The 24,278-nt window shown below is 41.9% G+C and overlaps 1 protein-coding gene across 1 annotated transcript in view; it reads right to left on the reverse strand.

Annotated features, from left to right (window-relative positions):
- Positions 1-24,278, reverse strand: part of SPAG17 (sperm associated antigen 17) — a 783,114-nt gene that overhangs the window by 15,268 nt on the left and 743,568 nt on the right. Inside the window, exons 44-45 of the mRNA XM_053705129.1 lie at positions 4,714-4,774; positions 4,314-4,458 (exon numbers count right to left, since the gene is read on the reverse strand). Coding sequence (XP_053561104.1) covers positions 4,314-4,458; positions 4,714-4,774 — 206 coding nt within the window. The remainder of the gene's footprint in view (positions 1-4,313; positions 4,459-4,713; positions 4,775-24,278) is intronic.

The following is a 24,278-nucleotide window of genomic DNA, read 5'->3' on the forward strand; positions in this document are numbered from 1 at the left end:
TGAGGACTTCGCTGGCTGGATGGATCCTTCAAGCGGGACTTCAATAACTGTTAGTGGATCATCGGGGGTTAGTGTTAGGTTTTTTGAAGGGTTTTTTGGGTGGGTTTTATTTTTAGTTGCAACAAAAGTCGCACTCTCAAAAGAAATCAGCAAGGAGAGATTATTTCAAGGTATAAAAAGTTCCATTTATTTAATCCAGTTGCTTTTAAACTGGATTAAATAAATAGAACATTTTATACCTTGAAATAATCTCTCCTTGCCGATTTCTTTTGAGAGCGCGACTTTTGTGCAACTGTTTCTCTTCTATTATTCTGGGGGGGTGGAGGATCCCAGCGATTTCATTGGAGCAACCGTTGCTGGCTGAGACGGTGCCGGCATCAGAACGATGCTCTACACACCACAATAAGTTTGGCTTTACACGCTGTATTACGAGAGCGAGTAGAGGATTCTACAGAGACAAGTATATATTTTGAATCTACTCCGAAGGGACCGCTACAGGAGTGGTAAGCCTCTAAAATCTAATATATTGTCTTTCTTGGGAGAAATTATGTGAACATTCTACACATCCTGTGATAACCGCATTAGTGGGGCTCAAAGTGGAGCAGTATACACAGGGTTTTATATTCATAACTTGTTTCACACACACAGTTAAAAATATTGTTGGACGGGCTTTATTTTTAGTTAAGGGTCTGGGCATGTAAAAGAGCTCAATGCCCTTTTAAGGGCAATGCCCATACTAATGCCCTTTTCAGGGCAATGGGGAGCTTAGTTCTTTTTAGATAGTTATTTTATTTGGGGAGGGGTTGGTTTTGGGGGTTGTGGGTTTTACTGTTGGGGGGTGTTTGTATTTTAATTTTTTTACAAGTAAAAGAGCTGATATCTTTGGGGCAATGCCAAACAAAAGGCACTTTAAAGGGTCATTGGTAGTTTATTGTAGGCTAGGGTTTTTCTATTTTTTTTTTGGGGGGGGGGGCTTTTTTATTTTGATAGGGCTATTAGATTAGGTAAAATTCTTTTTTTATTTTTGATAATTTATTTCTTATTTTTCGTAATTTAGTGTTTTTTTTTTTCTAATTTAGTTTTGTTTGTTTTTTGTAATTAGATCGTTTTAGGATGTTAGGATTTTTTGAATGTGTAGTTTAGTTTAATTTAATTGGTAGTTAGTTTAATTGTTAGTTTAAAATTAATTCATTTAATTTGACAGGTATGTTTTAATTTAAGATAGGGAAATTGTAATTTTAATATAAAGTTGGGGGGGTAAGTTTAGGGGTTAATAGTTTATTTTAGTATATTTCGTTGTGGGGGCTTGCAGTTTAGGGGTTAATAGTTTATTTAAGTATATTTCGTTGTGGGGGCTTGCAGTTTAGGGGTTTATTATAGCTGCGGTGTGGGCGGACGGCAGATTAGGGGTTAATTATATTTAAATAGTGTTTGCGATGCAGGAGGACAGCAGTTTAGGGGTTAATAGGTTTATTATAGCGGCGACGATGTCGGGGAGCGGCGGAAAAGGGGTTAATACATTTTAATAGTGGCAGCGATGCCCGGAGTGGCAGATTATGGGTTAATACATTTATTATAGTGTTCGCGATGCGGGAGGGCCTAGGTTTAGTGGTTAATAGGTAGTTTATGGGTGTTAGTGTACTTTGTAACACTTTAGTTATGAGTTTTATGCTACAGCTTTGTAACATAAAACTTATAACTACTGACTTTAGATGGCGATACAGATCTTGTGGTTATAGATAGTACCGCTCACTTTTTGGCCTCACAGGAGAACTCGTAATAGTGGCGTTATGGGAGTCCCATTAAAAAAGGACTTACGTTGCGTGACTGGCTTAAAGGTGTGCGGTACACCTATATCGACAAGACTTGTAATAGCAGCGTTAGGGAAAATGAAGCGTTATGGGCCATAACAATGCTATTTGACTCATAACGCAAAACTCGTAATCTAGCTGTATGGAAATAAATATTAAAAAATAAAAAGAACATTTTCTTCTTTATAAAGAACACTGGAATGTAAAATATTTATAACTCACTTCGGTTTTAGCGCTGTAGGTTTAAGGCAGTGTCAGGTTACCGCGCAAGCTATAAGTGTTTTTTTTATTCAGTGCGCTTTATTGTAGTATATAGGGAGAAGAAGTTAACGCAAATGTGATATCCGAAGTCCTAACGTAAGCGCACATCGGCTTTTGCTCATGTGCAAACTTAAAGGGACCATTAATACTTGTCATTATATGTTTTTTTTATATCCATAATGTATTTTATATTCTTAAAAATCAAACCGCATTTTTTTAAATATATATAGTATCCTACTTGTTAATTTATTATTTTAAATTCAGTGCCTCACCCTTTAGCAGAGCATCCGTGTAAACCATGGGGAAAGTGATGTGCGCTAAACCCTTAGTCTTTTCATATTGCTGTGAGCGCGCATGGATACGCTCTACAGAATAAGCAAAGACACAATTCATTGTCATATTTTCCTAGCGGTTGCTGCCATCATTATTGAATGTAAGTATAGAACTTCAGTAACACATTAGATCGATGCCAAGCCGGTCCTCTATAACACAGCTGTTAAATAAATAGCTACACTGATTCTATGAAGCTCGCTCACATAGTTGCTGAGAGCAAGCTTCATAGATTCAGTGGAGACTATTTATTTTAGTATGCATGCGCATAAGTGGTCACGGGAGCGGGCGTCATGTGAGTCTTCATCATAGTGTAATGTACGTTACAATATGGTGGCGCTCACCGCATTCTGTAGGCAGTGGTTTCCTTGCAATTATAAAGCTTACAAATATGCATAGGAAGGTGAGATCACAAAACAATCTGTATAAACATGTAAACATTTAAGCAGGTGCGTATTAAGGCATAGGCCAACAAGGCCAGTGCCTAGGGCAGCAGATTTTTAAGGGGCAGCAGAATTTTGAGTCCCTAGGGCCACTCTACTGTACTCACGGCTGGGTGGCTAAATCAACCAATTAGTAATGACTTAAATGGCTGGCCCGGCTATTACTACCCTATGGGATTGCATGTGGGTGCGCATGACATGGTGACAGTGGAGGCGGAGCTCACTTGCGCAGCCTGGCCTGGACTGAGAGGGAATGCGGTATTCTTCCTGGCTCCACCGCGTGATTGAGACTCACACAGACTACACAGTGCAGTGTGCACTACACCGTGACCACTGTGAAACAGCATATGCCTTTCTCCCTTCAATACATCTTCATTAGGCATTAAAATACTCAAACGGATTAGTCACTAAATACTTGTACATTTACTGTTTGTCTATCTGTCATACATGCAAAGAATAAGTATTTATTGCTGAATCTATACCATGTGACTTAAAACACAACTGAAAATATGTTGTATGCATTTAATACATTCAGAAACAATACAAGTATATAGTTTATTATGATTGTATCATGTGACTTTATCCCCTAGGATACAATTCCTAAACCTATCATAACTACTGTTGTATTTTTTAAGTACTTTTAAAGGCCAGTTTGTATATTCATTACATATTTATCCAAGCAGATATTTTGCTTAAATAACTGTCAATCACCAAAGAAGATGTTTAAGGTTAAACAACTACCCACTGACAAACTATCATACAGTGAAGGATATTTTTTTCTGATATAAACACTTTAATCATCTGACTTGCAAAATAATGTCTATATATATTTGTGTGTGTGACCAGAGTGAATGCAAGCCCTAGTGATCTACTTAAAAAGAAATTTTTTTAATGTTTTATACCCTGCCCCAAAAATATTATGTCTAAAAAAAGGCCTTAAACCTGAGGTGGGGTGAGGGGTGGGGCAGCAGAATTTTGAGTGCCTAGGGCAGCACAAAACCTAAATACGCCCCTGCGGATTTAAGTGATATGTTAAAAACAAAGCATAATTACTGAATATATGTGTTTAATGTTCCTTTACCTTTCATCTTGTAATATGTGTGCTAACCCGCCCGCGTTAAAAGATTACATCTAGCGAAGTTTGTGCGCAAGCGGGATTATACAATTGCGCACCACTTATAATACAGCCCTAAATAGGCAGACTAGGTGGGCCCTCCGCTCCTGACCCTCTGTTAACTTTATGTTTCTAAATGATCTGCTTGTATCCAATTCAGTTTATATCTGGATTATTGCGTGTTTGGCTCAAACGGGCTGTGTTTTACTATTTAGTATCTTCTGATATCGTTACACATTAGTCAGATTAGCCATTATACATAGAGCTGGGGTTATTTAGGGTTTAGGATATGTTTCCTCAATGTCTGGTTCCCCGCTGGTTACTTGGTTTGTAAACTAACTGTATAAAGGATATTTGCTGTAACAGGCAGGAATAAGGTCTCCACTTCAGTTTGGATCTCAATACAATATGACCACGGTGCTGCTCCCTCCGGGCCTTCCAGACCGATGGCCAAAGCAAACAGTTCTACTCCCAGAGTGCGCTCCATCCCTGCAGCCACCTGTACACCGTGCATGGAAAGTAATGCCAGAGGGTTAGTATGCAGCTGGTACCTACATCTCTGTATTACATCTAGTCCGATACAAATAGATTGCAGTACTGTCAGATTTTATAAGTAACACTGGCATCAAGTAAAGGAATTTACTGTAAATGTGGCAGCTGGTATTCTAGACATAATGCAACACCACATTATATGCCACCTGATACTGACATTAATATTCATTCACCTACTTCATGATTACAACAAGATACTCACGGGCCCCGGTGTGTATATGACTCTAAGGCCGCTGCTGGGTGGGGGAAGCTTCACGTTGAATCTGTTAGAGAAACATAAGTGCTGTCATACTCACAGTATAGTTACACACACACAAACTCCCAGCAACTGATGCACACTCCAGGCAACTTATACCAACTCCCAGCAACTGATGCAAATGCTAACTAACTTATACCAACTCCCAGCAACTGATGCACACTCCAGGCAACTTATACCAACTCCCAGCAACTGATGCACACTCCAGGCAACTTATACCAACTCCCAGCAACTGATGCCAACTCCCAGCAACTGATGCAAATGCTAACTAACTTATACCAACTCCCAGCAACTGATGCAAACGCTAACTAACTTATACCAACTCCCAGCAACTGATGCACACTCCAGGCAACTTATACCAACTCCCAGCAACTGATGCCAACTCTAACCAACTTATACCAACTCCCAGCAACTAATACCAACTCTAACCAACTTATACCAACTCTAACCAACTTATACAAACTCTTAGCAACTGATGCACACTCCAGGCAACTTATACCAACTCCCAGCAACTGATGCACACTCCAGACAACATATACAAACTCCCAGCAACTGATGCACACTCTAACCAACTAATGCCAACTCCCAGCAACTGACGCACACTCCAGGCAACTGATGCACACTCCAGGCAACTTATACCAACTCCCAGCAACTGATGCACACTCTAACAAACTAATGCCAACTCCCAGCAACTGATGCACACTCCAGGCAACTGATGCACACTCCAGGAAACTTATACCAACTCCCAGCAACTGATACCAACTCTAACCAACTTATACCATCTCTAACCAACTGATCCACACTCTAACCAACTTATACCAACTCCCAGCAACTGATGCACACTCTAACCAACTAATGCCAAATCCCAGCAACTGATGCACACTCCAGGCAACTTATACCAACTCCCAGCAACTGATACCAACTCTAACCAACTGATGCACACTCTAACCAACTGACGCACACTCCAGGCAACTAATACCAACTCCCAGCAACTGATGCACACTCCAGGCAACTTATGCCAACTCACAGCAACTGATGCACACTCTAACCAACTTATACCAACTCTTAGCAACTGATGCACACTCCAGGCAACTTATACCAACTCCCAGCAACTGATGCAAATTCTAACCAACTTCTACCAACTCTTAGCAACTGATGCACACTACAAGAAACTTATACCAACTCCCAGCAACTGATGCACACTCCAGGCAACTAATGCCAACTCCCAGCAACTGAGGCAAACTCTAACCAACTTATACCAACTCCCAGCAACTGATGCACACTCCAGGCAACTTATACCAACTCCCAGCAACTGATGCCAACTCCCAGCAACTGATGCAAACGCTAACTAACTTATACCAACTCCCAGCAACTGATACCAACTCCCAGCAACTGATGCAAACGCTAACTAACTTATACCAACTCCCAGCAACTGATGCACACTCCAGGCAACTTATACCAACTCCCAGCAACTGATGCCAACTCTAACTAACTTATAGCAACTCCCAGCAACCGATGCAAACGCTAACTTATACCAACTCCCAGCAACTGATGCCAACTCTAACCAACTTATACCAACTCTAACCAACTTATACCAACTCTTAGCAACTGATGCACACTCCAGGCAACTTATACCAACTCCCAGCAACTGATGCACACTCTAACCAACTTATACCAACTCCTTGCAACTGATGCACACTCCAGACAACATATACCAACTCCCAGCAACTGATGCACACTCTAACCAACTAATGCCAACTCCCAGCAACTGACGCACACTCCAGGCAACTGATGCACACTCCAGGCAACTTATACCAACTCCCAGCAACTGATGCACACTCTAACCAACTTATACCAACTCCTTGCAACTGATGCACACTCCAGACAACATATACCAACTCCCAGCAACTGATGCACACTCTAACCAACTAATGCCAACTCCCAGCAACTGACGCACACTCCAGGCAACTGATGCACACTCCAGGCAACTTATACCAACTCCCAGCAACTGATGCACACTCTAACCAACTAATGTCAACTCCCAGCAACTGATGCACACTCCAGGCAACTGATGCACACTCCAGGCAACTGATGCACACTTCAGGAAACTTATACCAACTCCCAGCAACTGATACCAACTCTAACCAACTGATGCACACTCTAACCAACTTATAGCAACTCCCAGCAACTGATGCACACTCCAGGCAACTGATGCACACTCCAGGCAACTTATACCAACTCCCAGCAACTGATACCAACTCTAACCAACTGATGCACACTCTAACCAACTGACGCACACTCCAGGCAACTTATACCAACTCCCAGCAACTGATACCAACTCTAACCAACTGATGCACACTCTAACCAACTGACGCACACTCCAGGCAACTGATACCAACTCCCAGCAACTGATGCACACTCCAGGCAACTTATGCCAACTCACAGCAACGGATGCACACTCTAACCAACTAATACCGACTCTTAGCAACTGATGCACACTCCAGGCAACTTATACCAACTACCAGCAACTGATGCAAATTCTAACCAACTTCTACCAACTCTTAGCAACTGATGCACACTACAAGAAACTTATACCAACTCCCAGCAACTGATGCACACTCCAGGCAACTTATACCAACTCCCAGCAACTGACGCACACTCCAGGCAACTAATGCCAACTCCCAGCAACTGAGGCAAACTCTAACCAACTTATACCAACTCCCAGCAACTAAAGCACACTCCCAGCAGCTGATGCAAACGCTAACTGACTTATACCAACTCTTAGCGACTGATTCACACTCCAGGCAACTTACACCAACTCCCAGCAACTGATGCACACCTTGACCAACTTATACCAACTCCCAGCAACTTATGCACACTCTAACCAATTGATGCGCACTCCAGGCAACTGATGCACACTCCAGACAACGTATACCAACTCCCAGCAACTGATGCCAACTCTAACCAACCTATACCTACTCCCAGCAACCGATGCAAACTCTAACCACTTATACCAAATCCCGGCAACTGATGCACACTCAAACCAACTTATACCAACTCTTAGCAACTGATGCACACTCCAGGCAACTGATGCCAACTCCCAGCAACTGATGCAAACTCTAACCAACTTATATGAACTCTTAGCAACTGATGCAAACTCCAAGCAACTTATACCAACTCCCAGCAACTGACACATACTCCAGGCAATTTATACCAACTCCCAGCAACTGATGCACACTCCATACAACTGATATACACTTCCATGCAACTGATGCACACTCTAACCAACTTATACAAATTCCCAGCAACTAAAGCACACTCCCAGCAACTGATCCAAACTTTAACTGACTTATACCAACTCTTAGCAACTGATGCACACTTCAGGCAACTTACACCAATTCCCAGTAACAGATGCCAACTCTAACCATCCTATACCTACTCCCAGTAACTGAAGCACACTCCAGGCAACCAATGCACACTCCAGGCAACTTATACCAACTCCCATCAACTGATGCACACTCTAACCAACTTATACCAACTCCCAGCAACTGATGCAAACTCTAACCAACTTATACCAAATCTTAGCAACTGATGCATACTCCAGGCAACTTATGCCAACATCCCAGCAACTGATGCAAACTCTAACCAACTTATACCAACTCCCAGCAACTGATGCAAACTCTAACCAACTTATACCAACTCCCAGCAACTGATGCAAACTCTAACCAACTTATACCAACTCCCATCAACTGATGCACATTCTAACCAACTTATACCAACTCCCAGCAACTGATGCAAACTCTAACCAACTTATACCAACTCCCAGCAACTGATGCAAACTCTAACCAACTTATACCAACTCCCAGCAACTGATGCAAACTCTAACCAACTTATACCAACTCCCATCAACTGATGCACATTCTAACCAACTTATACCAACTCCCAGCAACTGATGCAAACTCTAACCAACTTATACCAACTCCCAGCAACTGATGCAAACTCTAACCAACTTATACCAACTCCCATCAACTGATGCACATTCTAACCAACTTATACCAACTCCCAGCAACTGATGCAAACTCTAACCAACTTATACCAACTCCCAGCAACTGATGCAAACTCTAACCAACTTATACCAAATCTTAGCAACTGATGCACACTCCAGGCAACTTATACCAACTCCCAGCAACTGATGCAAACTCTAACCAACTTATACCAAATCTTAGCAACTGATGCACACTCCAGGCAACTTATACCAACTCCCAGCAACTGATGCACACTCCAGGCAACTTATACCAACTCCCAGCAACTGATGCACACTCCAGGCAACTTATACCAACTCCCAGCAACTGATGCACACTCCAGGCAACTTATACCAACTCCCAGCAACTGATGCACACTCCAGGCAACTTATACCAACTCCCAGCAACTGATGCACACTCCAGGCAACTTATACCAACTCCCAGCAACTGACGCACACTCCAAGCATCTGCTTCTAATTCCCTACAACTGCTACCAACTTGAGACAACTAATACCATGAAACACACAGTTAGAGGTTTATAAACAGTTATCAGTAGCCTGAACAGAGGAAACATCCTAACTCTGATTAATCATTGTTTTAACTGATTATCTGCTGCTGTATAAAAGATGGGACATTGTTTCTGAGACCAGAAGGGAGACAGGGATATAAATTGGCTAAATCACATACACTCAGTGATTTTATTATTAACTATTAATGCCCAGACCTGCATGTACATATATTATATATATTAGTAGAATAAACTGGCAGCTTTGTCATATAAATAAAAAATTGCATGTTCCTTTAACATGACAATCTAGCAGATGCCCACCAGAGGGCGATATCTGCAAGCTGTGAAAGCCTTGAAGGTCTAGTTGGGACACGTCTAATTAATGAATTCCAGATAGCTGAGTAAGGGGGAGGCTTGGGTGCTGTGGTGGGAGGTTCCTGGCACCAATAACAAATGTATATGGATGAACTCAATATGAAAAATGGTTTGGTGTCTGAGAAATGGCTCTCCCTTCTTTCAGATTGCATTAGACATCAAACTTGTCAGAATTCTCTTCATCTGGAAACACTGCAAATGGTCCCAGTGAGAATGAGAGCAGCCTGGTCTGATCACATCAAAAGCAGCACACTGAGTGAGCATTAACCCTCTGGTAACTGGTCTGTACACTATCTGTACTGGTGAGAGAGAGTAAACCTACTGGTAACTGGTCTATACACTATCTGTACTGGTGAGAGAGAGTAACCCCACTGGTAACAGGTCTATACACTATCTGTACTGGTGAGAGAGAGAGTAATCCCTCTGGTAACTGGTCTATACACTATCTGTACTGGTGAGAGAGAGTAATCCCACTGGTAACTGGTCTATACACTATCTGTACTGGTGAGAGAGAGTAAACCTATTGGTAACTGGTCTATACACTATCTGTACTGGTGAGAGAGAGTAAACCTATTGGTAACTGGTCTATACACTATCTGTACTGGTGAGAGAGAGTAACCCCACTGGTAACAGGTCTATACACTATCTGTACTGGTGAGAGAGAGAGTAATCCCTCTGGTAACTGGTCTATACACTATCTGTACTGGTTAGAGAGAGTAATCCCTCTGGTAACTGGTCTATACACTATCTGTACTGGTGAGAGAGAGTAAACCTATTGGTAACTGGTCTATACACTATCTGTACTGGTGAGAGAGTAAACCCTCTGGTAACTGGTCTATACACTATCTGTACTGGTGAGAGAGAGTAAACCTATTGGTAACTGGTCTATACACTATCTGTACTGGTGAGAGAGAGTAAACCTATTGGTATCTGATCTATACACTATCTGTACTGGTGAGAGAGTAAACCCTCTGGTAACTGGTCTATACACTATCTGTACTGGTGAGAGAGAGTAAACCTATTGGTAACTGGTCTATACACTATCTGTACTGGTGAGAGAGTAATCCCTCTGGTAACTGGTCTATACACTATCTGTACTGGTGAGAGAGAGTAAACCTATTGGTAACTGGTCTATACACTATCTGTACTGGTGAGAGAGAGTAACCCCACTGGTAACAGGTCTATACACTATCTGTACTGGTGAGAGAGAGAGTAATCCCTCTGGTAACTGGTCTATACACTATCTGTACTGGTGAGAGAGAGTAATCCCTCTGGTAACTGGTCTATACACTATCTGTACTGGTGAGAGAGAGTAAACCTATTGGTAACTGGTCTATACACTATCTGTACTGGTGAGAGAGTAAACCCTCTGGTAACTGGTCTATACACTATCTGTACTGGTGAGAGAGAGTAAACCTATTGGTAACTGGTCTATACACTATCTGTACTGGTGAGAGAGCGTAAACCTATTGGTATCTGGTCTATACACTATCTGTACTGGTGAGAGAGTAAACCCTCTGGTAACTGGTCTATACACTATCTGTACTGGTGAGAGAGAGTAAACCTATTGGTAACTGGTCTATACACTATCTGTACTGGTGAGAGAGTAATCCCTCTGGTAACTGGTCTATACACTATCTGTACTGGTGAGAGAGAGTAAACCTATTGGTAACTGGTCTATACACTATCTGTACTGGTGAGAGAGAGTAAACCTATTGGTAACTGGTCTATACACTATCTGTACTGGTGAGAGAGAGTAAACCTATTGGTAACTGGTCTATACACTATCTGTACTGGTGAGAGAGAGTAAACCCACTGGTAACTGGTCTATACACTATCTGTACTGGTGAGAGAGAGTAAACCTATTGGTAACTGGTCTATACACTATCTGTACTGGTGAGACAGAGTAAACCTATTGGTAACTGGTCTATACACTATCTGTACTGGTGAGAGAGTAAACCCACTGGTAACTGGTCTATACACTATCTGTACTGGTGAGAGAGAGTAACCCCACTGGTAACTGGTCTATACACTATCTGTACTGGTGAGAGAGAGTAAACCTACTGGTAACTGGTCTATACACTATCTGTACTGGTGAGAGAGTAAACCCACTGGTAACTGGTCTATACACTATCTGTACTGGTGAGAGAGAGTAAACCTACTGGTAACTGGTCTATACACTATCTGTACTGGTGAGAGAGAGTAAACCTACTGGTAACTGGTCTATACACTATCTGTACTGGTGAGAGAGAGTAAACCTACTGGTAACTGGTCTATACACTATCTGTACTGGTGAGAGAGAGTAAACCCACTGGTAACTGGTCTATACACTATCTGTACTGGTGAGAGAGAGTAAACCTACTGGTAACTGGTCTATACACTATCTGTACTGGTGAGAGAGAGTAAACCTACTGGTAACTGGTCTATACACTATCTGTACTGGTGAGAGAGAGTAACCCCACTGGTAACTGGTCTATACACTATCTGTACTGGTGAGAGAGAGTAAACCTACTGGTAACTGGTCTATACACTATCTGTACTGGTGAGAGAGTAAACCCACTGGTAACTGGTCTATACACTATCTGTACTGGTGAGAGAGAGTAAACCTACTGGTAACTGGTCTATACACTATCTGTACTGGTGAGAGAGAGTAACCCCACTGGTAACTGGTCTATACACTATCTGTACTGGTGAGAGAGAGTAAACCTACTGGTAACTGGTCTATACACTATCTGTACTGGTGAGAGAGTAAACCCACTGGTAACTGGTCTATACACTATCTGTACTGGTGAGAGAGAGTAAACCTACTGGTAACTGGTCTATACACTATCTGTACTGGTGAGAGAGAGTAAACCCACTGGTAACTGGTCTATACACTATCTGTACTGGTGAGAGAGAGTAAACCTATTGGTAACTGGTCTATACACTATCTGTACTGGTGAGAGAGAGTAAACCTACTGGTAACTGGTCTATACACTATCTGTACTGGTGAGAGAGAGTAAACCTACTGGTAACTGGTCTATACACTATCTGTACTGGTGAGAGAGTAAACCCACTGGTAACTGGTCTATACACTACCTGTACTGGTGAGAGAGTAAACCCACTGGTAACTGGTCTATACACTATCTGTACTGGTGAGAGAGTAAACCCACTGGTAACTGGTCTATACACTATCTGTACTGGTGAGAGAGTAAACCCACTGGTAACTGGTCTATACACTATCTGTACTGGTGAGAGAGAGTAAACCTACTGGTAACTGGTCTATACACTATCTGTACTGGTGAGAGAGTAAACCCACTGGTAACTGGTCTATACACTATCTGTACTGGTGAGAGAGTAAACCCACTGGTAACTGGTCTATACACTATCTGTACTGGTGAGAGAGAGTAAACCTACTGGTAACTGGTCTATACACTATCTGTACTGGTGAGAGAGTAAACCCACTGGTAACTGGTCTATACACTATCTGTACTGGTGAGAGAGAGTAAACCTATTGGTAACTGGTCTATACACTATCTGTACTGGTGAGAGAGAGTAAACCTATTGGTAACTGGTCTATACACTATCTGTACTGGTGAGAGAGAGTAAACCTACTGGTAACTGGTCTATACACTATCTGTACTGGTGAGAGAGAGTAAACCTACTGGTAACTGGTCTATACACTATCTGTACTGGTGAGAGAGTAAACCCACTGGTAACTGGTCTATACACTATCTGTACTGGTGAGAGAGTAAACCCACTGGTAACTGGTCTATACACTATCTGTACTGGTGAGAGAGAGTAAACCTACTGGTAACTGGTCTATACACTATCTGTACTGGTGAGAGAGTAAACCCACTGGTAACTGGTCTATACACTATCTGTACTGGTGAGAGAGAGTAATCCCACTGGTAACTGGTCTATACACTATCTGTACTGGTGAGAGAGAGTAATCCCACTGGTAACTGGTCTATACTCTATCTGTACTGGTGAGAGAGAGTAAAACCTACTGGTAACTGGTCTATACACTATCTGTACTGGTGAGAGAGAGTAATCCCACTGGTAACTGGTCTATACACTATCTGTACTGGTGAGAGAGAGTAATCCCACTGGTAACTGGTCTATACAATATCTGTACTGGTGAGAGAGAGTAATCTCACTGGTAACTGGTCTATACACTATCTGTACTGGTGAGAGAGAGTAATCCCACTGGTAACTGGTCTATACACTATCTGTACTGGTGAGAGAGAGTAATCCCACTGGTAACTGGTCTATACACTATCTGTACTGGTGAGAGAGAGTAATCCCACTGGTAACTGGCCTATACACTATCTGTACTGGTGAGAGAGAGTAATCCCACTGGTAACTGGTCTATATACTATCTGTACTGGTGAGAGAGAGTAATCCAACTGGTAACTGGTCTATACTCTATCTGTACTGGTGAGAGAGAGTAAAACCTACTGGTAACTGGTCTATACACTATCTGTACTGGTGAGAGAGAGTAACCCCACTGGTAACTGGTCTATACACTATCTGTACTGGTGAGAGAGAGTAAACCTACTGGTAACTGGTCTATACACTATCTGTACTGGTGAGAGAGAGTAAACCTACTGGTAACTGGTCTATACACTATCTGTACTGGTGAGAGAGAGTAAACCTACTGGTAACTGGTCTATACACTATCTGTACTGGTGAGAGAGAGTAAACCTACTGGTAACTGGTCTATACACTATCTGTACTGGTGAGAGAGAGTAAACCTACTGGTAACTGGTCTATAGACTATCTGTACTGGTGAGAGAGAGTAAACCTACTGGTAACTGGTCTATACACTATCTGTACTGGTGAGAGAGAGTAAACCTATTTGTAACTGGTCTATACACTATCTGTACTGGTGAGAGAGTAAACCCACTGGTAACTGGTCTATACAATATCTTTACTGGTGACAGAGAGTAATCCCACTGGTAACTGGTCTATACATTATCTGTACTGGTGAGAGAGAGTAAACCCACTGGTAACTGGTCTATACACTATCTGTACTGGGTAGAGAGTAATCCCACTGGTAACTGGTCTATACACTATCTGTACTGGTGAGAGAGAGTAAATCTATTGATATCTGTCTATATACTATCTGTACTGGTGAGAGAGTAAACCTATTGGTAACTGGTCTATACACTATCTGTACTGGTGAGAGAGAGTAAACCTACTGGTAACTGGTCTATACACTATCTGTACTGGTGAGAGAGAGTAAACCTATTCGTAACTGGTCTATACACTATCTGTACTGGTGAGAGAGTAATCCCACTGGTAACTGGTCTATACACTATCTGTACTGGTGAGAGAGATTAATCCCACTGGTAACTGGTCTATACACTATCTGTACTGGTGAGAGAGAGTAAACCCACTGGTAACTGGTCTATACACTATCTGTACTGGTGAGAGAGTAAACCCACTGGTAACTGGTCTATACACTATCTGTACTGGTGAGAGAGAGTAAACCTACTGGTAACTGGTCTATACACTATCTGTACTGGTGAGAGAGAGTAAACCTATTCGTAACTGGTCTATACACTATCTGTACTGGTGAGAGAGTAAACCCACTGGTAACTGGTCTATACACTATCTGTACTGGTGAGAGAGAGTAATCCCACTGGTAACTGGTCTATACATTATCTGTACTGGTGAGAGAGAGTAAACCCACTGGTAACTGGTCTATACACTATCTGTACTGGGTAGAGAGTAATCCCACTGGTAACTGGTCTATACACTATCTGTACTGGTGAGAGAGAGTAAATCTATTGATATCTGTCTATATACTATCTGTACTGGTGAGAGAGTAAACCTATTGGTAACTGGTCTATATACTATCTGTACTGGTGAGAGAGAGTAAACCCACTGGTAACTGGTCTATACACTATCTGTATTGGCGAGAGAGAGTAAACCTATTGGTATCTGGTCTATACACTATCTGTACTGGTGAAAGAGTAAACCCACTGGTAACTGGTCTATACACTATCTGTACTGGTGAGAGAGAGTTAACCTATTGGTAACTGGTCTATACACTATCTGTACTGGTGAGAGAGAGTAATCCCACTGGTAACTGGTCTATAAACTATATGTACTGGTGAGAGAGAGAGTAATCCCACTGGTAACTGGTCTATATACTGTCTGTACTGGTGAGAGAAAAGACCCTTTGGTAACTGGTCTATACACTATCTGTACTGGTGAGAGTGTAATCACACTGGTAACTGGTCTATACACTCTCTGTACTGGTGAGAGTGTAATCACACTGGTAACTGGTCTATACACTATCTGTACTGGTGAGAGAGAGTAAACCTATTGGTAACTGGTCTATACACTATCTGTACTGGTGAGAGAGTAATCCCTCTGGTAACTGGTCTATACACTATCTGTACTGGTGAGAGAGAGTAAACCTATTGGTAACTGGTCTATACACTATCTGTACTGGTGAGAGAGAGTAAACCTATTGGTAACTGGTCTATACACTATCTGTACTGGTGAGAGAGAGTAAACCTATTGGTAACTGGTCTATACACTATCTGTACTGGTGAGAGAGAGTAAACCCACTGGTAACTGGTCTATACACTATCTGTACTGGTGAGAGAGAGTAAACCTATTGGTAACTGGTCTATACACTATCTGTACTGGTGAGACAGAGTAAACCTATTGGTAACTGGTCTATACACTATCTGTACTGGTGAGAGAGTAAACCCACTGGTAACTGGTCTATACACTATCTGTACTGGTGAGAGAGAGTAACCCCACTGGTAACTGGTCTATACACTATCTGTACTGGTGAGAGAGAGTAAACCTACTGGTAACTGGTCTATACAATATCTGTACTGGTGAGAGAGTAAACCCACTGGTAACTGGTCTATACACTATCTGTACTGGTGAGAGAGAGTAAACCTACTGGTAACTGGTCTATACACTATCTGTACTGGTGAGAGAGAGTAAACCCACTGGTAACTGGTCTATACACTATCTGTACTGGTGAGAGAGTAAACCCACTGGTAACTGGTCTATACACTATCTGTACTGGTGAGAGAGAGTAACCCCACTGGTAACTGGTCTATACACTATCTGTACTGGTGAGAGAGAGTAAACCTACTGGTAACTGGTCTATACACTATCTGTACTGGTGAGAGAGAGTAAACCTACTGGTAACTGGTCTATACACTATCTGTACTGGTGAGAGAGAGTAAACCTACTGGTAACTGGTCTATACACTATCTGTACTGGTGAGAGAGAGTAAACCTACTGGTAACTGGTCTATACACTATCTGTACTGGTGAGAGAGAGTAAACCTACTGGTAACTGGTCTATACACTATCTGTACTGGTGAGAGAGAGTAAACCTACTGGTAACTGGTCTATACACTATCTGTACTGGTGAGAGAGAGTAACCCCACTGGTAACTGGTCTATACACTATCTGTACTGGTGAGAGAGAGTAAACCTACTGGTAACTGGTCTATACACTATCTGTACTGGTGAGAGAGTAAACCCACTGGTAACTGGTCTATACACTATCTGTACTGGTGAGAGAGAGTAAACCTACTGGTAACTGGTCTATACACTATCTGTACTGGTGAGAGAGAGTAACCCCACTGGTAACTGGTCTATACACTATCTGTACTGGTGAGAGAGAGTAAACCTACTGGTAACTGGTCTATACACTATCTGTACTGGTGAGAGAGTAAACCCACTGGTAACTGGTCTATACACTATCTGTACTGGTGAGAGAGAGTAAACCTACTGGTAACTGGTCTATACACTATCTGTACTGGTGAGAGAGAGTAAACCCACTGGTAACTGGTCTATACACTATCTGTACTGGTGAGAGAGAGTAAACCTATTGGTAACTGGTCTATACACTATCTGTACTGGTGAGAGAGAGTAAACCTACTGGTAACTGGTCTATACACTATCTGTACTGGTGAGAGAGAGTAAACCTACTGGTAACTGGTCTATACACTATCTGTACTGGTGAGAGAGTAAACCCACTGGTAACTGGTCTATACACTACCTGTACTGGTGAGAGAGTAAACCCACTGGTAACTGGTCTATACACTATCTGTACTGGTGAGAGAGTAAACCCACTGGTAACTGGTCTATACACTATCTGTACTGGTGAGAGAGTAAACCCACTGGTAACTGGTCTATACACTATCTGTACTGGTGAGAGAGAGTAAACCTACTGGTAACTGGTCTATACACTATCTGTACTGGTGAGAGAGTAAACCCACTGGTAACTGGTCTATACACTATCTGTACTGGTGAGAGAGTAAACCCACTGGTAACTGGTCTATACACTATCTGTACTGGTGAGAGAGAGTAAACCTACTGGTAACTGGTCTATACACTATCTGTACTGGTGAGAGAGTAAACCCACTGGTAACTGGTCTATACACTATCTGTACTGGTGAGAGAGAGTAAACCTATTGGTAACTGGTCTATACACTATCTGTACTGGTGAGAGAGAGTAAACCTATTGGTAACTAGTCTATACACTATCTGTACTGGTGAGAGAGAGTAAACCTACTGGTAACTGGTCTATACACTATCTGTACTGGTGAGAGAGAGTAAACCTACTGGTAACTGGTCTATACACTATCTGTACTGGTGAGAGAGTAAACCCACTGGTAACTGGTCTATACACTATCTGTACTGGTGAGAGAGTAAACCCACTGGTAACTGGTCTATACACTATCTGTACTGGTGAGAGAGAGTAAACCTACTGGTAACTGGTCTATACACTATCTGTACTGGTGAGAGAGTAAACCCACTGGTAACTGGTCTATACACTATCTGTACTGGTGAGAGAGAGTAATCCCACTGGTAACTGGTCTATACACTATCTGTACTGGTGAGAGAGAGTAATCCCACTGGTAACTGGTCTATACTCTATCTGTACTGGTGAGAGAGAGTAAAACCTACTGGTAACTGGTCTATACACTATCTGTACTGGTGAGAGAGAGTAATCCCACTGGTAACTGGTCTATACACTATCTGTACTGGTGAGAGAGAGTAATCCCACTGGTAACTGGTCTATACAATATCTGTACTGGTGAGAGAGAGTAATCTCACTGGTAACTGGTCTATACACTATCTGTACTGGTGAGAGAGAGTAATCCCACTGGTAACTGGTCTATACACTATCTGTACTGGTGAGAGAGAGTAATCCCACTGGTAACTGGTCTATACACTATCTGTACTGGTGAGAGAGAGAGTAATCCCACTGGTAACTGGCCTATACACTATCTGTACTGGTGAGAGAGAGTAATCCCACTGGTAACTGGTCTATATACTATCTGTACTGGTGAGAGAGAGTAATCCAACTGGTAACTGGTCTATACTCTATCTGTACTGGTGAGAGAGAGTAAAACCTACTGGTAACTGGTCTATACACTATCTGTACTGGTGAGAGAGAGTAACCCCACTGGTAACTGGTCTATACACTATCTGTACTGGTGAGAGAGAGTAAACCTACTGGTAACTGGTCTATACACTATCTGTACTGGTGAGAGAGAGTAAACCTACTGGTAACTGGTCTATACACTATCTGTACTGGTGAGAGAGAGTAAACCTACTGGTAACTGGTCTATACACTATCTGTACTGGTGAGAGAGAGTAAACCTACTGGTAACTGGTCTATACAATATCTGTACTGGTGAGAGAGAGTAAACCTACTGGTAACTGGTCTATAGACTATCTGTACTGGTGAGAGAGAGTAAACCTACTGGTAACTGGTCTATACACTATCTGTACTGGTGAGAGAGAGTAAACCTATTTGTAACTGGTCTATACACTATCTGTACTGGTGAGAGAGTAAACCCACTGGTAACTGGTCTATACAATATCTTTACTGGTGACAGAGAGTAATCCCACTGGTAACTGGTCTATACATTATCTGTACTGGTGAGAGAGAGTAAACCCACTGGTAACTGGTCTATACACTATCTGTACTGGGTAGAGAGTAATCCCACTGGTAACTGGTCTATACACTATCTGTACTGGTGAGAGAGAGTAAATCTATTGATATCTGTCTATATACTATCTGTACTGGTGAGAGAGTAAACCTATTGGTAACTGGTCTATACACTATCTGTACTGGTGAGAGAGAGTAAACCTACTGGTAACTGGTCTATACACTATCTGTACTGGTGAGAGAGAGTAAACCTATTCGTAACTGGTCTATACACTATCTGTACTGGTGAGAGAGTAAACCCACTGGTAACTGGTCTATACACTATCTGTACTGGTGAGAGAGATTAATCCCACTGGTAACTGGTCTATACATTATCTGTACTGGTGAGAGAGAGTAAACCCACTGGTAACTGGTCTATACACTATCTGTACTGGTGAGAGAGTAAACCCACTGGTAACTGGTCTATACACTATCTGTACTGGTGAGAGAGAGTAAACCTACTGGTAACTGGTCTATACACTATCTGTACTGGTGAGAGAGAGTAAGCCTATTCGTAACTGGTCTATACACTATCTGTACTGGTGAGAGAGTAAACCCACTGGTAACTGGTCTATACACTATCTGTACTGGTGAGAGAGAGTAATCCCACTGGTAACTGGTCTATACATTATCTGTACTGGTGAGAGAGAGTAAACCCACTGGTAACTGGTCTATACACTATCTGTACTGGGTAGAGAGTAATCCCACTGGTAACTGGTCTATACACTATCTGTACTGGTGAGAGAGAGTAAATCTATTGATATCTGTCTATATACTATCTGTACTGGTGAGAGAGTAAACCTATTGGTAACTGGTCTATATACTATCTGTACTGGTGAGAGAGAGTAAACCCACTGGTAACTGGTCTATACACTATCTGTATTGGCGAGAGAGAGTAAACCTATTGGTATCTGGTCTATACACTATCTGTACTGGTGAAAGAGTAAACCCACTGGTAACTGGTCTATACACTATCTGTACTGGTGAGAGAGAGTTAACCTATTGGTAACTGGTCTATACACTATCTGTACTGGTGAGAGAGAGTAATCCCACTGGTAACTGGTCTATAAACTATATGTACTGGTGAGAGAGAGAGTAATCCCACTGGTAACTGGTCTATATACTGTCTGTACTGGTGAGAGAAAAGACCCTTTGGTAACTGGTCTATACACTATCTGTACTGGTGAGAGTGTAATCACACTGGTAACTGGTCTATACACTCTCTGTACTGGTGAGAGAGAGTAATCCCACTGGTAACTGTTCTATATACTATCTGTACTGGTGAGAGAGTAATCCCACTGGTAAATGGTTTATACACTATCTGTACTGGTGAGAGAGAATAATCCCACTTGTAACTGGTCTATACACTATCTGTACTGGTGAAAGAGAGTAATCCATCTGGTAACTGGTCTATACACTATCTGTACTGGTGAGCGAGAGTAATTCCACTGGTAACTGGTCTATATACTATATGTACTGGGGAGAGAGAGTAATCCCTCTGGTAACTGATCTATATACTATCTGTACTGGTGAGAGAGAGTAATCACACTGGTAACTGGTCAATACACTATCTGTACTGGTGAGAGATAATAATCCCACTGGTAACTGGTCTATACACTATCTGTACTGGTGAGAGAGAGAGTAATCCCACTGGTAACTGGTCTATATACTATATGTACTGGTGAGAGAGAGTAATCCCTCTGGTAACTGGTCAATACACTATCTGTACTGGTGAGAGATAATAATCCCACTGGTAACTGGTCTATACACTATCTGTACTGGTGAGAGAGAGAGTAATCCCACTGGTAACTGGTCTATATACTATCTGTACTGGTGAGAGAGAGTAATCCCTCTGGTAACTGGTCTATACACTATCTGCACTGGTGAGATAAAGTAAACCTATTGGTAACTGGTCTATACACTATCTGTACTGGTGAGAGAGTAATCCCTCTAGTAACTGGTCTATACACTATCTGTACTGGTGAGAGAGTAAACCCACTGGTAACTGGTCTATACACTATCTGTACTGGTGAGAGAGAGTAAACCTATTTGTAACTGGTCTATACACTATCTGTACTGGTGAGAGAGAGTAAACCTATTTGTAACTGGTCTATACACTATCTGTACTGGAGAGAGAGTAAACCCACTGGTAACTGGTCTATACACTATCTGTACTGGTGAGAGAGAGTAAACCTATTTGTAACTGGTCTGTACACTATCTGTACTGGTGAGAGAGTAAACCCACTGGTAACTGGTCTATACACTATCTGTACTGGTGAGAGAGAGTAAACCTATTGGTAACTGGTCTATACACTATCTGTACTGGTGAGAGAGAGTAAACCTATTCATACCTGGTCTATACACTATCTGTACTGGTGAGAGAGAGTAAACCTATTGGTAACTGGTCTCTACACTATCTGTATTGGTGAGAGAGAGTAAACCTATTCGTACCTGGTCTATACACTACCTGTACTGGTGAGAGAGTAATCCGTCTGGTAACTGGTCTATACACTATCTGTACTGGTGAGAGAGAGTAAACCTATTGGTAACTGGTCTATACACTATCTGTACTGGTGAGAGAGTAATCCCTCTGGTAACTGGTCTATACACTATCTGTTCTGGTGGGAGAGTAATCCCAGTGGTAACTGGTCTATACACTATCTGTACTGGTGAGAGAGAGTAAACCTATTTGTAACTGGTCTATACACTATCTGTACTGGTGAGAGAGTAAACCCACTGGTAACTGGTCTATACACTATCTGTACTGGTGACAGAGTAATCCATCTGGTATGTGCTGGTGAGAGAAAGTAAACATATTGGTAACTGGTCTATACACTATCTGTACTGGTGAGAGAGAGTAATCCCACTGGTAACTGGTCTATACACTATCTGTACTGGTGAGAGAGAATAATCCCACTAGTAACTGGTCTATACACTATCTGTACTGGTGACAGAGTAATCCATCTGGTAAATGGTTTATACACTATCTGTACTGGTGAGAGAGAGTACTCCCTGTGAAAAGAACGAAGAGTAAATCCCTGGTAAAAAAAGATTAATCCCTGGTCTATACACTATCTGTACTGGTGAGAGAGAGTAAACCTATTGGTAACTGGTCTATACACTATCTGTACTGGTGAGAGAGTAAACCCACTGGTAACTGGTCTATACACTATCTGTACTGGTGAGAGAGATTAATCCCACTGGTAACTGGTCTATACATTATCTGTACTGGTGAGAGAGAGTAAACCCACTGGTAACTGGTCTATACACTATCTGTACTGGTGAGAGAGTAAACCCACTGGTAACTGGTCTATACACTATCTGTACTGGTGAGAGAGAGTAAACCCACTGGTAACTGGTCTATACACTATCTGTACTGGTGAGAGAGTAATCCCTCTGGTAACTGGTTTATACACTATCTGTACTGGTGAGAGAGAGTAAATCTATTGGTATCTGTCTATATACTATCTGTACTGGTGAGAGAGTAAACCTATTGGTAACTGGTCTATACACTATCTGTACTGGTGAGAGAGAGTAAACCCACTGGTAACTGATCTATACACTATCTGTACTGGTGAGAGAGAGTAAACCTATTGGTATCTGGTCTATACACTATCTGTACTGGTGAAAGAGTAAACCCACTGGTAACTGGTCTATACACTATCTGTACTGGTGAGAGAGAGTAAACCTATTGGTAACTGGTCTATACACTATCTGTACTGCTGAGAGATAGTAAACCCACTGGTAACTGGTCTATATACTATCTGTACTGGTGAGAGAGAGCAATCCCACTGGTAACTGATCTATACACTATCTGTACTGGTGAGAGAGAGTAAACCTATTGGTATCTGGTCTATACACTATCTGTACTGGTGAAAGAGTAAACCCACTGGTAACTGGTCTATACACTATCTGTACTGGTGAGAGAGAGTAAACCTATTGGTAACTGGTCTATACACTATCTGTACTGCTGAGAGATAGTAAACCCACTGGTAACTGGTCTATATACTGTCTGTACTGGTGAGAGAATAGACCCTTTGGTAACTGGTCTATACACTATCTGTACTGGTAAGAGAGTAATCACATTGGTAACTGGTCTATACACTATCTGTACTGGTGAGAGAGTAATACCTCTGGTAACTGGTCTATACACTATCTGTACTGGTGAGAGAGTAATCCCAGTGGTAACTGGTCTATACACTATCTGTACTGGTGAGAGAGTAATTCCACTGGTAACTGGTCTATATACTATATGTACTGGGGAGAGAGAGTAATCCCTCTGGTAACTGATCTATATACTATCTGTACTGGTGAGAGAGAGTAATCACACTGGTAACTGGTCTATACACTATCTGTACTGGTGAGAGATAATAATCCCACTGGTAACTGGTCTATATACTATCTGTACTGGTGAGAGAGAGTAATCCCTCTGGTAACTGGTCTATACACTATCTGTACTGGTGAGATAAAGTAAACATATTGGTAACTGGTCTATACACTATCTGTACTGGAGAGAGAGTAAACCCACTGGTAACTGATCTATACACTATCTGTACTGGTGAGAGAGAGTAAACCTATTTGTAACTGGTCTGTACACTATCTGTACTGGTGAGAGAGTAAACCCACTGGTAACTGGTCTAT

This window comes from Bombina bombina, chromosome 3 (genome assembly GCF_027579735.1).
Source record: "Bombina bombina isolate aBomBom1 chromosome 3, aBomBom1.pri, whole genome shotgun sequence".
Lineage (NCBI taxonomy): Eukaryota > Metazoa > Chordata > Amphibia > Anura > Bombinatoridae > Bombina > Bombina bombina.